The 16,513-nt window shown below is 35.2% G+C and overlaps 1 protein-coding gene across 1 annotated transcript in view; it reads left to right on the top strand.

Annotated features, from left to right (window-relative positions):
- The first annotated feature begins 460 nt into the window (after positions 1–460).
- LOC111419851 (PAX transcription activation domain interacting protein) overlaps positions 461–16,513 on the top strand; it is a 33,412-nt gene continuing 17,359 nt past the window's right edge. The window contains exons 1-4 of the mRNA XM_023052728.2: positions 461–639; positions 700–4,650; positions 4,705–5,200; positions 5,385–5,779. Coding sequence (XP_022908496.2) covers positions 472–639; positions 700–4,650; positions 4,705–5,200; positions 5,385–5,779 — 5,010 coding nt within the window. The 5' untranslated portion in view covers positions 461–471. The remainder of the gene's footprint in view (positions 640–699; positions 4,651–4,704; positions 5,201–5,384; positions 5,780–16,513) is intronic.

Here is a 16,513-nt window from a genome sequence, read left to right as displayed (position 1 = left end):
TTAAATTAATTTTAATTTAATTAATAATTTATTTTACCCATCAAATCTTATTTTTCTTCTATTAAACATTATAATTAAACATTAATAAATTTATAATCATCTTTATTAATCACCACGAAATTAGTTTATAAACAAACAAGGTTGGTGGATGTCAATAAACACATTATTTCATTTCTAATTTATTTAATGAAATAATTCGAAATTGAATCCTTTTTTGTTAATTTATTTCAAATTATTTTAAATAAATAATAAAGAAAATAAATTTACTTCGATTTTTTATTAACTTATTATATCAAATCATAGATGTCGCCTCCTAAAAAATGTTTAAATAAACTTTAATTTAATTAATAATAAATTTAACCCATCAAATCTTATTTTTCTTCTATTAAACATTATAATTAAACATTAATAAATTAAAATCATCTCATGTAATCACCATGAAATTAGTTTATAAACAAACATGGTGGGTGGATGTCAATATCAAAACCACCAAAACGAAGCGTTCATGTAATTTTAAATAATAATTTGTGTTTTCCCATAAAAACCATCGAAATGGGGCCCGATTATGAAGATATAACCGTTTCGGAGTCACTTTTTAAAGGGGTTCGATTCTATATAACGGGAAAAGTTCCTGAAAAGGTTAGCGTTGGTATACATAACCTCACTTCTTTAGCATTAAAATTAAAATTCTTTGTATAGGTTGAAAATGTGTTAAAACAAGGCGGAGGTGAGCGCATGAATTACTTCTCGGATTATGTGACCCATTTAATTTGCGGGGAAGAAGCGGAAGAAACCGATTTGTGCGATGCCAACGATATATACGAGATCCCAGCAGTTAATACGACTTGGATATATCATTCAGCGCTTTTAAACCAATCATTAGATACTAAGCCTTATTTGTATACTCAAAATAATTTATTTACGAACTTAATTTTTTGTATTTCGGGGTTAAATCACGATCGAGGCGTTTTAGCGTCGATAATAACGTATTTCGGGGGTTCGTTTCAATTAAATCTCGATAGGAATTGCACTCACTTAATAACAATTAACGTTAACAACGAAAAATTTTTTAAATCCGACGGGAGAATAAGCGTTGTAACTCCAGATTGGATTTTAGAGTGTATCCGAATGAAAAAGTTAATCGACACAAACGATTTTCACCCAAAATTAATTAATTGGCCCAAAAAGGGTGAGAGTACAACCGCTATTACAGGGTTTGAACCCGAGGAAATCGGCGAGAGTAACGAAATAATCCCAGATTCGACCCAGGCGTTGTTAGAAAAATTAAAGCAAAGAATGCCGTGGAACGTTTCTCAGTCTGCCACGACTTCCGGGGGCGAAATTGTTCCCCCGAATGTTGTTGCGCCCAGTTATGCGAGTACGAAGTTGCCGCAACCCCAAGAATTGAATCAATTAAAACAGTTTAATCAAAAGGTTGGGTTTAATCAAAGTTTTCTTTCGGGGGGTAATCAAGTTCCCAAAAGTATTGTGCATCACACGCCTCAAGGAGGGCTTGAAGGGCAAAGAATGAGGGTTTTGGAACAATTGCAACAAGCGAGGGGGTTGCAACAACAACAGAATTTGCAACAAAATTTGCAACAACAACAAAATTTGCCACAACAACAAAGTTTACAACAAGCACAGAGTTTACAGCAGCAACAAAGTTTGCAGCAACCTCAGAGTTTGCAGCAGCAACAAAATTTGCAACAATCACAAAGTTTGCAGCAGCAAAGTATTCAACAAAAAATACAACAAACTGTTTCTGAGTCATTTTTGACATCAACAACGCAACAACAGCAACAAACTAGGGGCCAAATACAAACTCAAGAGTTGTTGATGCGTTCGAATAGTGTGTTGAATCAACGCATACAGATGATGTCTCCTGAAACGCAACAAATTGTGCAAAATATTCAACAAAGTGGGCAACAACGCCAACAAGGTGTTGTCCAATTACAGTTGCAGCAGCAAAAACAGTTATTGCAGCAACGCCAGCAGCAACTATTAAAGAGTCAAATGCTAAGTGGGAGTGTGAATCAGTTGCAGTTACAAAATCGGCAACAAATGTTGAAAAATTTGCAGCAAAACGTTGCCCAACAACAGCAGCAACCGAATTTGCAATCGATACAAACGCAACAGTTACAAAGAAATTTGCAACAATTAAATCAGAATGTCCAACAAGAGATTATGAGTCAAAAACAAGTTGTCGGGGTTGTTACGACTCAAAATCAAGACGTCGCGCAAACCAGTTCGAATTTGGTGCAAGTTAGCCAAGGAAATGTGCAACAAATTAGCTCGAATTTCCAACAAATGTTGAAAAATCAACAAAATTTGCAAATGGCCCAACAAAATCAGGATTTGATGCAAAATAATCAAAGTTTGTTGCAAAATAATCAAGGTTTGGGACAAAATCAACAACAATTGTTGAGAAATCAGCAACATTTGATGCAAAATCAAAATTTGCAGAGTTCGCAGCAAATTTTGCAAAATCAATCGAATACGCAGAATCAAATATTGACGAATTTGCCAAATCAGAATTTGCAGAATCAACAAGGTTTGCAAAATCAACAAAGTATGCAGAATCAGCAAACTTTGCAGAGTCAACAAATGTTGCAGAGTCAACAAGTTTTGCAAAATCCGAATTTGCAGAGTCAACAGGTTTTGCAAAATTTGCAAAGTCAACAAGCTATGCAGAATCAACAGAATGAGCAGCAAATTTTGAATAATCAATCAAGTTTGCAACAAAATCGGCAACAAATTTTGCAAAATCAAGCAAATTTACAACAAAATCAACCTAATTTGCAAAATCAAGCAAATATGCAGCAAAATCAAACAAATCTGCAACAAAATCAACCTAATTTACAACAAAATCAAGCAAGTTTACAACAAAATCAAGCAAATTTGCAACAAAACCAATCAAATTTGCAACAAAATCAATCAAATTTGCAGCAAAATCAACTCAATTTGCAACAAAATCAACCAAATTTACAACAAAATCAACAAGTGTTACAGAGTCAACAACATATTTTGCAAAATCAACAAAATTTGCAGAATCAACAACAACAAGTGTTGCAAAGTCAGCAACCCCAACAAGTTCCAAATCAAGGGATACTTCAATCCCAAAATAATCAACACCAACTGTTGCAGAACATTCAAACAACACTGACTAACACACAACACACTCAACAGAGCTTACAGAATCAACCGAATCAACTCCAAACTCAAAGTGTTCAAAGTCAACAAACACTCCAATCACAAAGTCCACAAAATCAACAACACCAAATGATTGATAACGCTAACCAACAAATGAATTTGATGAATCAACGATTGAATCAAGCGAATCAAGTTTTGCAACAAGCTCAAAGTCAAATTGTGACCTCCGCGAATCAACAGTTAATGTTGAGTCATCAAAACGTTGCGCAATCACCGAGTCAAGTTCTCGTCGGTGGGCAACAAATCTTACAGAATCAACAAATATTGCAAAATCAGATTTTGGGGGCGACATCGAGTTCGAATCAAAGTCAATCTTCTCAAGGGTTGATGCAAAGTAATTTGATTCAACAAAGTGGTCAGAATTTGATTCAACAAAGTACTCCGAGTTTGATTCAACCAAGTACGCCGAATCTGATTCAACAACAACAAAGCGGTCAAAATTTGATTACGAATCAAAATGCTGAATTGACGTCGATTCAAAGTCAGCAAGAAATTTTGAGTGCTCAGCGTCATGTGATGACTCCGCAACAAAGTTTGCAGCAACAGAATTTGCAACAACAAAATTTGCAGCAACAAAATATACAACAGCAAAATTTGAGAACGACGAATATAAATCAACAGCTCATCCAAAATAAATTACAACAAATGCAACAAAACGTTCAATTCCAACAACAACAACAACCAAATCAACCCCAACAACAATTTTTCCAAACTCAATTTCAATCAAACTCGCAATTGGTGCAACAAAAACTCATTCAAACTGGTTCCCAACAACACTTATTAACACAACAACAACAACAGCAGCAACAACAAAAATTGCTGTTGGGCCAAAATCAAAGTGCTCGCCCCCCACCGGGTCACCAAATTTGGCAGTCGAATCAACAACACTTAAGACAACCAACTGGGGTGATTCAGCATCAAATCGGTACTCCGAGAGTGCAATGGGGTCCGAATCAACAACCGGGGGTGATCCCGGGGCGGCAATACATCCATTTAGATGCGCAAACTCACCAGAGATTGCAAGAAATGAGCCCGGAGGAGAGAACGATTTTCGTGCAAAAGTTGCATAAGCAAAGAATTTTGCAACGTGCCGGGCATATTGTAATTAGAGGAACCCCACCTCAGCAACAAATGCAGTGGTTGCAACAACAAGCTAAGCAAGGCGTTATATTGCAACAACAACAGGTGCAACAAGTACAACAAGTGCAACAAGTACAACAAGTTCAACAAGTACAACAAGCTCAACAAGTACAACAAATTCAACAACCGGGGGTCGTTGGAGCGCCGCAAAATCAAGCCCCGGGGTTGAGTCCGCTGATGCAAACCCAAACAACACCTCCTTTCGACCAAAACCAACAACATTTATTACAAAGGCAACAACAACATCGATTGCAACAGTTGCAGTTGCAAAGGGAGCAAGCCCAAAAAGGATTAGTACAAGTAATTAATTAATAAATTAATTAATATAAAATTGATTTAATAATTTTACTTTAGGGTCCCAATTTAAGACCGATTGGTCCAACTTTAGACCCATCGTTAGTTTTAGACGCAAACCAACAAAACCCGCTCGTTGTCAATCCAAAAACGAAAACGGCGCTTGCGAATATGTTAAGTACGCGATTGGCGAGCGGTGCAACTTTACCCGAAGCTGCAGCTGTCACTTCGGGTATTCCGGAACCGTCCGCGGCGGGAACTTTGCGATTAATGACGGCGCAACACAACGCGGCGTTGAATTCGGCGCAAAATCGCGCTCCGCCTCCAGATATTTTAACGCTACAACAACGCCGAATCATCACCGGCGCGGGAGGTGGAAGGCCGAATCCAACCGATTTGATTCGACCACCCCCGGTACCACCGAGCCAAGGCGTCCCAGCCGCTCCCGTTGTTCCAAACGAAATCGGAGCGGGGAAATTGCAGTATTCCCCGAGGAGTAGTGTTCCGTTACAACATCGTCCTGGACCTTATTATGGACATAACCCAAATTTAAAACGTAAATTCTACTTAAATTTAAATATTTAATCTACAGGTTGTCCTGAAAAGAAGTACAGAAAATGGTACCACGAGATTCTTTGGTTCTTAATCATAATCTTTTGAACCAAAAAATGTAGTACTATTTTCTGTACTTCTTTTAAGGCCACGCTGTATGTTATTATTAAATAAAATTTTTATTTTAGTTCCCCCAGATCAATTTTTGTCGGGTTGCGTTTTTGTCGTGGTCGAAGTTGAGAAGTACTTGCAAGATACGGTGCCGAATTGGAGGAAACGCATCGAACGTTACGGAGGTGAAATCGAGCGGCAATATTGTACTCGGGTTACGCATGTAATTTGCGAAACTCAAAGGCATGGTGTCGTCATGCAAGCTTTGCGCGATTGTAAACGATGCGTGACGCTGTATTGGCTCTCGGATGTGTTGGAGAAGAAGCAGGTTTTGCCGCCGTGGATTGCGTTACATTTGCCTTTAATGTATTGGGATTCTCAACCCGCGTCTAAACATCTAATTAGTATTTGTGGGTTTACTGGAATTGAACGGGAAAGAGTTAAGGCGATGATTAAATATATTGGGGCAAACGTAAGTTGAATATAATTATAATATATATTTGTATTTCATTTATTTTGACAATTATCTTTAAATTACTCTTAATCAATATTTAACACAACATTGCTTGAATGACTGCATCAAGTTGTTGAGAGCAATTATGAAGATTATTTCATTAGATAAGTCTAATCTGATCGTGAGTCTGCATTTTGTTGGCGCCAAGGTCTTCGCTTGCTTCTCTCGCTCGGTCTAATTTAGTCTAATGTAAGTGGAAAAAGTAACATTTAACCCGGTTATGCCCACAGTTCCAAGAATGGAACACCCGCGTTTTTGTTCCCTCCACGCTTTGTTGTTAGTCACAACGTGATTTGGCAGGCAGCAACACGTTTCTAATAAACATATTCATTAGTGACAGTGATTGTTTGACGAATTATTGTGCGTCGTAAAAATGGCTAGTAAAAGGTAAGTGACATTTTCTATTTTTAAACTAATATTATCTATTATTTTGCTTTGTGTTTATTGCCCTAACAATTCTCAACACATTTTCATATATCATTTATAATAATAAATACGATAAGTACAAAAAAAAAACTTTTTTTCCAAAAGTTCCAATATTGGAACAATTGGAGAACTCATTCAAGTAATAGAAGACGAGAATTTTTGGGCTGCTGATGTTTTTATCAGTCCTCCAGATGATGATGCTGAAGATAGCGGCAATGAAGACTTCTGTAACGACATCAATAACGATGGTCGACAGCTTCATGGCGAAAATTACAAATCAAGGACGGACTTTCACAATTAGTAGTAGCGGCACTGACGAAGAGTCAAATAGTGACAACAAACCTTTGTCTGAAATACAAAAGAAGTTACCGAAAAAAAGAAACTGACAAAAATCCGATCTTATTTCTTTCTTCTTGAAGACAGTATTATATCATTTTTGGCAGAAATGACGACGTTATATGCACAGCAAAAGAGTGAACATAATTTCTGAATTTCCAAAAAGTTTACAAAATAAAGTGTTTTTGGCTATACTACTATTATCTGTCTATTGTGTTGTTCCTAGATGTGGAATGTGCTGGGAGCTAGGAACCGAACCTTGCAATATGGCACTAGTGAATTCTATGAGAAGAAATAGATTCGAAATGATAATGAGATAAAAAAAGTAAGGAAACCAACTATAAAGGAACCAGCATTTAGTGTAGGGGAACCTGCTGTACTTGGACTAATAAAACTGTTGATATCCATGTTGCAAGTTTCGTTCCTTTAAAACTTGTATGAAAAAACACATTTTTTTTTCATACAAGTTTTAAAGGTAATCCATTTTAGTGTTATTTTGTACATCGTTTGTGTAAGAACTTATGTGGTTTTGTCTTTTTACAGTTTATTTATTTATATATTATATTTTAAAGTGTAATTTCACATTTTTAAAATGTTATTTATATGTCTACTCTTTGTGATGTTGATTTTATTTTTTTATTGACCGTAAGTTCTATAAGAATTTTAACTTTTAATTATTAAATTGTAATTAAAATATAATTGTAGATTCGGCTGAAGATGACTAAGTAAAACTAGTCGAAACCGGTTCCGTTAAAATTAATTGAATTTTGCAAGATAAGAAGTTATATTAAATTTATTTGTTTATTATTTTAATATGGACTAATAAAAGTCTTACCAAAACTAGTAACGCCTTTACAGGAAAAAGATATGGATGTACAGGGTGTCCAAATTTCGATGGGTTTGCAGGATATCTCAGTTATTATGAAAGATAGAAAGTTGCGGTTTTCGCGAACCTGAGCTACTTTTTTGTGAAACTTATAATGCCGCAAACCAAATTTTCATAGACCTCTTCGTTTTTGATATACAGGGAGTATTTCAAAATTTACGATTTTCAGACACCCCCCGTATCTCGGCTATCCGGAAACTTAGTAAAAAAGTAAAAACGGGTTCTAATAGATTTTTTCACGGAGAATCCAATGGTGCACGTAGAATTTTTCTAGTCATCACGGTTTTTGAGTTATAAACACAACTTAGGTTTTTTTAAATGGAACCACCTATATTTTATTTTTTTATTGAACTGGATTTTTTTCAAGCTTTTCAATGATATATAATACTCTATACTTACCTTTATAATTAACCTCGAAATTGAATAAAATACATTATTTTACAAGTAGGCAATGATAAATAGACTGCCTAACCTGACGTCACAGAGATGGGCGGAGCTTATATCGACTCCAAACAATTTCGTTGCTAACCACAGTTGCTAATGATAAACCGTAATAAAAATGTCATAAAAAGTCACTTAGTTTATTTTATTTTAACACTAATTGAAAAATTGCATATGGTGATTTACCGTTAGCAACACACTTAGCTATGAAAATGTTTGGAGTCGATATAAGCTCCGCCCATCTCTGTTACGTCAAGGCTTAGGTTGTCTATTAAGTGATCGCGTTGCTAGGATACCGGAATAAACAAAGTAAATATAGTTAATTACTGTCAAACTTAATTTTGAATTTTGTGCTAACAATAAGTCGTGTGTCACTTAATTTCCTTTAATTAACTTAACTTAATTATCTTTTTCTTGAAATGGAGCGCTATGAAAATTATGAAAAATATGACATGCTAGCATGTTACATTCATGCAAATGAAAATGTTGATCAAGCTGCTGAATTATACATAAATAGGTAGAATGCAACATTTATCAGCAATAACATTTTATTAGCAGATTGTTTCACTTCAGATATCCAGAAAGAGCGCAACCAAATTCAAAAATTTTTTTGCGAATAAAGCGTAATTTGATCAATTATGGAAGTTTTTTGATGCCCAGGCCAGAAAAATATAATAAAGAAAATCGGAATAACAATGAAATTACCGTGTTAGGATGTGTGGAAGCCGCGCCTAAAACATCATGTAGGGAAATTGAATGTTAAGTTGGAATTAAAAAATCGACAGCCTGTGCGATTCTAAAAAAGTATAAATATAAACCCTACAAAGAACAAATAGTTCACCACTTACACCCGGGAGATGCCAAACGACGTTTGGAATTCTGTAACTGGTATTTGAACCATGCACAAAATAATATTGAATTTAGTTCCTCTATTATATGATCTGATGAGGCATATTTTACCAGCACAGGAATCTATAATCGTCATAATAACAGGCATTGGCATAAAGAAAACCAACATATTGTAATTGAGCGGGAGCGTCAAGGAAAATTTGGTTTTAGCGTGGCATGTTTTATTATTGGGCCACGAATTGTTTATAAAATATTTGAAGGAAACCTTTGCGTTAATCGCTATTTGGCCATCTTGCAAGAGGCTTTGCTAGAGATTTTGGATGATATTTCTCTTATTCGGCTAAATAATATTTATTTTCAGCAGGACGGAGCTCCCGCTCATAATGCGCAGTTAGTGAGTCGCTACCTAACTGCAGAATTTCCTGGTAGGTGGATAGGCACACATGGTCCAACGCGATGGCCAGCAAGATCACCTGATTTATCTATTTTGGACTTCTTTTTATGGGGATATATCAAGAATCGGGTATATAGTACCCAGAATCGAACAAAATTGGAATTGAAAATTGCTGTAACTGATGCTTTTTCACATTTACAGCAACATCCCATAACTATTCTAAATGCAATTAAACGCATTACTAAACCTTGTGAACAATGTGTGCATCAAAATGGTAACAACTTTGAACAATTCTTGTAACTTGAAGCCATATTTGCATAATGTTTAGTTTTTAATAATTTTTCGTTTTTAGCAAACAAAATTTAATAGATACATTTTTTTAATAAGTCAATAATTAATATTATAGTATTTTCAAAATTCTTTGTTTATTCTGGTATCCTAGCAACGCGATCACTTAATTTATCATAGCCTACTTATAAAATAATGTGGTTTTTTTAATTTCGAGGATAATTATAAAGATAAGTATAGAGTATTATATATCATTGAAAATCGAAAATTTGGTTTGCGGCATTATAAGTTTCACAAAAAAGTAGCTCAGGTTCGCGAAAACCGCAACTTTCTATCTTTCATAATAACTGAGATACCCTGCAAACCCATCGAAATTTGGACACCCTGTACATGAACTATTAAATAAAATAGAATTGAAAAGTATCCTATAATGCTTTTAGTGCTAAGTGGTAGAAGAGAAGAACAGAGTTGTCTTTGACTATTATACAGATGTTGCCAATAAACAAATCGTTACAAGCTGGCATGATAATAGAATAGTTCTGATGGTCAGTACTTATGATTCTACACTTCCAGAATGTAGAGTGAAAAGGTGGACATTAAAACAGAAAAAAAAGGTTGCCAATTGCATAACCTCATGTAGTAGCTCAATACAGTCAATTTATGGGCGGTGTAGACAGGATAGATGAGAACATAGGTAATTACAGGATTTCCATTAGATCGAAGAAGTGGTGGAAGAAGTTTTAGTTGCACAACGGATGGCAACTATACAAAAAAGGACTTGGGTAAAAAATGCATTATTTGATTAAGCAAACGTATTTACAAAAATATGGTATTCCCCTGGCAGGAAGAGGATGTTCATCTTCCTATAAATTGGCTTCAAGAGTGCCAACGCAAGTGATTTGAAAAACAAAATTGTCCACACAAGATAATGGACAATAAATAATGCCAATACATTTATTGTTAAAGTTGATGTTGATTTGCTTGATTTTATTGAGAAAGTATATGGTCCTGTTCATGCCCATTGATGCATTAATGGAACAATAAAAAAAAACTACGAAAGAATACTATTTTCTTAAAAATAATGCTTGAAGTTTTACAAAGGATAAAAACTGCACCAAAATGACACTGGAAACACAAATATCTAAAAAAAATTAATTCGGTCATAACCGGGTTAAGAGATACTAGAGGAGCTGGATAATAACAGTATTTCTTATTGGAAATCTGTCGATTTGTTAATTCTGAAGTTGTTGTTGTTGAACCATTTCTCGTTGGGGTCTCTTAGGCGGTCTTGGGCTATGTTTTTAAAATTAATATCACATCAACCCAAATCTGAATAACATGTAGCACTACCTCGGTTTAATTACAAGAGACGATGGATCAAGGAATCACAATTATTATCATATCAACCCAAATCCGAATAACATGTAGCACTGCCTCGGCCGCCAATAACCTTGGCATCCTCACAAGAAACGATGGATTAAGAAACTAAGCCGAGGTCGCTTGCGGCCGAGGCGGTAGAATCTGCTTTGTTAAAGGGAAATTAGCGTAGTTACTTGAATCTGCAACATTACATAAATAATAGTCGTGGCAGCAGAATTTAGTTCAAAAAATATTAGCGCAACTCTTACAATATGTACTGTTAATAAAATAATAGCCGAGGCAGTGGAATATACTTTGTTAAAGAAATATTACTGTGTTAAGAAGTAAGTTTAACTTATTGGGAAATCAACCAAAATGGAGAAGGAAATAAATCAATAAAAGGCGCGAAACCGATCGAACAAGGGACGGCAACTGTTTCTGGTGGAAAAACTTAAGTAAACAAAAGTCACCAGGTTGACGTTCGACAGAGAGAGCAGATGGCGTTGTTGTTGGAAACATCCAAGACATAAGGAAGAAAGGAAAGGAACAAGTCAAGGACCAGAAACTTACAAAACGGACCCTATACTTGGCACTAAGCCCTAATAATAAATTTAATTAAAAATGTATTAACCTCTTAAGCGCTTTTTACGTCGAGCGTATGTGGACAACCTGGTGTGCGATCCGTTTTGCCGCATGCGAACATATTCGTCACACCCAACATCTTTATTGTTAAAATCGTCATGCCCACTGCGTAAAAAGTGAATTCCAGTTTTTGCTTATTAGGTTTATTTCATTATTAAAACAACATAATAACATAAAACATATTCTTCACAGAAATAAATATTATATGTTTACCCCATAAGTTTAAATTAGAACTAACACCAGCACTATCACTAGAACTAGAAACTTTCGAGTTAAGTCGTGGGTCTTTTTTTTTGTTTAACATTTCGGGTGTCATGTTGCACCAGTATCGTCTTTCCTTCCTAATTTTGTTTTCATAACAAAGGAAATCTGGGAAATGTCGCTCTAGTAGCCGAGAAGGCCTTGGTGTCCTTGATCGGTCTTCTGAAAGATTTTTTTCTTTCGCATATTTTTCGACAAGCATTTCACCCAGGTCCATCAAAAAATGTAGCCGATGTTTTCTACCACCAAGTTTTGTATGAATTTGGTAACAATTTACGGTAGCTATGTCCAAAAAGTCGCGAAATAATTTCATGTAAAATTTTTTGTCTCTTTCTGGCAGAGGAATAAAAATGTAAGTAATTGTCCGCTAGGTCTACACCTCCCATGCCTGTGTTGTATTCTATAACTGATATAGGCTTTTTTACTCTATGTCCTCACCATTATCATATCTTTTTAGTCCTTCCATTTCAACATCGTCTGCTTCTTTCTAAACTGTGCAATTTGTTTACTTCTTGCTACTTTTATGTTTTTAACTTCTTCTGGGATTCCTCTCCTGTTTGATCGGACAGTTCCTACACAGTCAGTCTTATATTTCGCTACTTTATCACTGAGATCAATATTTGAGTCATAATTATCTAAAAATAAGCAGTAATCACTTCCCAGAAATGAATGTGTAAGTTCCTTTGATTATATATAATCAGGATAGTTTTGAAACTTACACAGATACACAGAAGATACGGGTTCATCCGGGTAATGAGAACCATATAACGTATCTTCACCAGTGTATATAATGAAATGTGATCGAAGAAGACCAGAGTTGCTCCAAGGAATATCAACAAAAGAATCTACATTTTTATTTTCATTGTCACAATCGTGATCTGAAGAATCACCAGAAGCATCGCTGTAATCGTCGTCCATATCGGAATCTCCAGAATCATACATATTTACATCTAATTTTTTTTTACCATGTCTAAATGATAAGAGCAAATAATAATTTCACTTAGAAATTATTAGGGTTTAATTACTTTTTCTGCACAAATATGTTTTAAAGGCGAACAGCGAATTAAAACGTGAAACCAGTTCAAACATGTGTTAGACCGAAGTATACAGTATGTTAATTTCTATAGTTAGAGTATAAAATTCGTGCGATTTCATGGTTTGAACATATCCGACGCATTATTTATGCTGAGATAAATTTGAAAATTCAGTAATAAAATTTTTTTTCCTCTTTGTAACTCGATCCGGGGACATACTGTAGACTAACCAAAAATAAAATATATGTGGCGAAAATCGTCTTGCCTATTGAATATCACTTTAATTTCTAAGATGCAAATATATCCGGCATACCCACTTCGCAGCGACTTTCGTGATGACGATTATATACGACATAAGCGCTTAAGAGGTTAAAATAAAAGACCCTAAGGCCGAAATTAACAAACGGCAGAATGCCGACGCAAACGTTAAATGTTGGTTCTAGGGAACACAACCAGGGAAAGGGGGGAGACAAATGGCCGAAACATACCCGGTGGAGAATTTTTGAACAAAAAAGGCTGTGGGACTGGGTAAGCCAGTTAAATTTAAATTATAACTTTATAATAAAATACCATCACACCCAAAATGGTGAACACAAAGAGAGAGGGAGTTCATATCAAAACCGTAAAGAACCCAAGGAGGAAATCAGACCTGAAAGAATCTACAGATGGCTTGGTGGACAGTTCAATCAGGTGGCAGTAAATTTCGTTAAGACCCTGGGAGTCAGTTCTAAAGTTGACTGTGTTTGGACAAGGCGGAAATGTGAAACATCTCGAGGAAGAGTCTCCTGTTGTACAAGTTTTCTCTGCAGAGAATACTGTTCTGATCAAAGTCAAACTTATGGCCCGTAAAGACATGATGTTCAACAAGCGCAGTGCCACCAGATTTAGAGCAGCACAGTCTCTAGTGTGTTGTGACACCCTCGATTTAAGATTTTCGGACGTAGTGTCAACGTAGCACATCTCACAACCTTTGCAATCATCGAGCGTCATCTACCAATCAAGTTGTGAAATGGGGTTATGACTGGGAATGTTACGGGTTGGCTTATCCGGAGAATGGAGGACTCTATTAACTAAAGAACGAGGGAAACCGTTGTTACAGAATATATCCGATAGGAGTTTAAGGTTATGATCTCTAAACTCTTGGTCTGTAAATGTAACTTAATTTAATCTCAATCAGTCCAAGTTTAAAGTTATTGTTTAATAAACAATAAGTTAATATCAAATTAATTAATAACAGTTCATTAATAATTTAACAAAACAAGTAACAAAGATTGTCGAAGAAAATCTTTCAACCGGCATAAAAACAACGAATATTGAACAAATTGGAGAAGAATCATGTCATAATAAATGTTCAATATGCGTACCATTTACTTCTAAACACAAACAGATACGTTTTTTAAATGAACTTCTTATGGGTTCAAAGATACCGGAAATTTGTTTTACTGCGTCAAATGCATTACTAATTTTATTTTTCAAATCCTGCACATTTTGAACGTCTTCAGAATAAATTATTTGTTTTAAATGTCCCCAAAACCAAAAATCTAACTGATTTAAATCTGGTGAACGAGGTGGCCACGGGACAGGACCTCCTCGGCCAATCCACTTATTGCCAAATCTATTATTTAAGTATTCTCGAGTAGCGCGTGCATTATGTGCTGGTGCTCCGTCGTGCATAAAGTAGCAATCTTCTAGAATTTGTTGAGGTAATTCATCAAATGCCTCTGTAAGCTCATTTTGTAAAAAAATGTATCTAGACATCGGCTGTCAATCTCTTTGGAAGAAAAAATGGACCTAATAACTGATCACCTATAACTCCAGCCCATACATTAACACCGAATCGCCACTGATGATGAGTTTCTAGTATTGAAACGTGCGCATTATAAATATTAAAAATTCCGCTTTGAGTAAATGTTGCTTTATCCGTAAATACAATGTTTATGGGAAAGTCGACGTTTACTACTTCTTCCTGTATGGTCCACCTACAAAAAATCTCTCTTTTTTCGCCATCATTTTCTGTTAGAGCTTGAACGGTGTTGTAATGATAAGGATAAAGCAACTGCTCCCTTAAAATGCGCAGTATTGTACAATAGTTGCGGACCCTGTATAGTATATATCTCGATTTGTACTGTACTATTTAGTTTGAAATTAAAATTTTGTTTTATGGTAAAATGTTATTATACAGTGTGTCCCTAAAATAACGGATATAGGCGATGAAATCATTATAGACGGTTTATGGAAAAATCTCTGAAACGGGTCTAAAGATTTAAATTTTTTGCAATTGTTTGGTGTAGATTTTAAATTTCTTCTACCATTTTTAAGCGAGTTATGACGTCATCGGTATTTTTTTCAAATGGCAATCCCCCATTTTTATTACGGAATATGAAAGAACTTTTGTTTCTGAATCTAATACAGTCAATATTAATATTGCTTACATAAGAACATTTTCGAGAAAAATTTCTTTAAAGTTTTGTTGACATGATAAAATAGCAGTAGCCATGAGTAACTATGGTAACCAATTATTTTAAACAATTTCCTAAGTGTCAAAAACTGATTTAGTAAGTAGTTGACCTCTTTAATACAACATATCCTGATCGCCAACTCATTAGCCAAAGTATGGTGAGCCCAGCTCGAAGCATATCTCGATGTCTGGCCTACTAAATGTTGCAAGGGAAGTTCAACAAATCGTGGTTTTGGCTGGGCAAGAAAACCCTCATGTTACTATAAGGAGTATTGGGTCTAATTTCGACATTAGTAAATCAACGGTTCATAAAATTTTAAAACACGAAAAATATCATTCCCATAAAGTAAACCTGATTCACGAGCAATGAATCGTAGTTTTTGCAACAACAATTTTGTAACGATGACGAAGACTTTGTCAAAAACATAATTTTTTCGACAAAGATACATTTACATTGAGTGGACAAGTAAATAGACAAAGTTAGCAAATCCAAATTAGCCAAGAAAGTTCGCACACCCAATATCCGCAAAAGATTTGAGGAAACGTTAAGTGGAAAGAGATGTTTAAATTTTTTCAAAGCGATGTCATTCCTTCCATCCCGATAATGTTGACACAAATCAATTCCAACGGCAGTTATTCCAACAAGATGGCGTGCTACCACACAATGTCAATCTTTAGTTACTTTACGGACACACTGTATAATAAAAGTTGTGCTTAATTTAATTTGAAACAAATATTGTTTATTAAAAAATTCGATACGTCCAATAATTATTAGGATAACCTCAAAAATATTGACTTATACAGGTGTCTCAGCGAGACCGGTCATTAGACGTTTCTGGGTTTCTGGCCAAAACAAAAATTTGAGAATTCAGACTTAAGCATTATCAATTGCGTTCTCTTCGACTAAAATATTTTTAGATTTCTAGCACTTCCGGTTATACCGGAAGTCGCAATCTTCTTTATTTTTTTAAATGGAACACCCTGTATATTTTTACATATTTGGATTCTCGAGTTATTCACATTTTTCTAGAAAAATCTGCTCCAGCAGACATTTGTTCAAAAAATCAGAGAACACTTGATTTTTGGGATATCAATTTAGGATTCAGAACATGCTTAAGCAACATGATGGAGTATGTTTTGGTGCCGAGAATGGCTGTCTAGAACGTTTGGTCACTTTACTATGGCACGTTAATTTTTCGAAATTTGGAAGTACCATAACTTCATTTTTTTAAATAGCACCTTCCATATTTTATTACTTAGTCGTCTTCGGTGTCTCATTCTACATCTTTTATATCCCATATGTCCCATACCTAACATT

This window comes from Onthophagus taurus, unplaced genomic scaffold (genome assembly GCF_036711975.1).
Source record: "Onthophagus taurus isolate NC unplaced genomic scaffold, IU_Otau_3.0 ScKx7SY_15, whole genome shotgun sequence".
In the NCBI taxonomy this organism is placed as follows: domain Eukaryota; kingdom Metazoa; phylum Arthropoda; class Insecta; order Coleoptera; family Scarabaeidae; genus Onthophagus; species Onthophagus taurus.
This window is presented reverse-complemented; position numbering and strand designations above follow the sequence as displayed.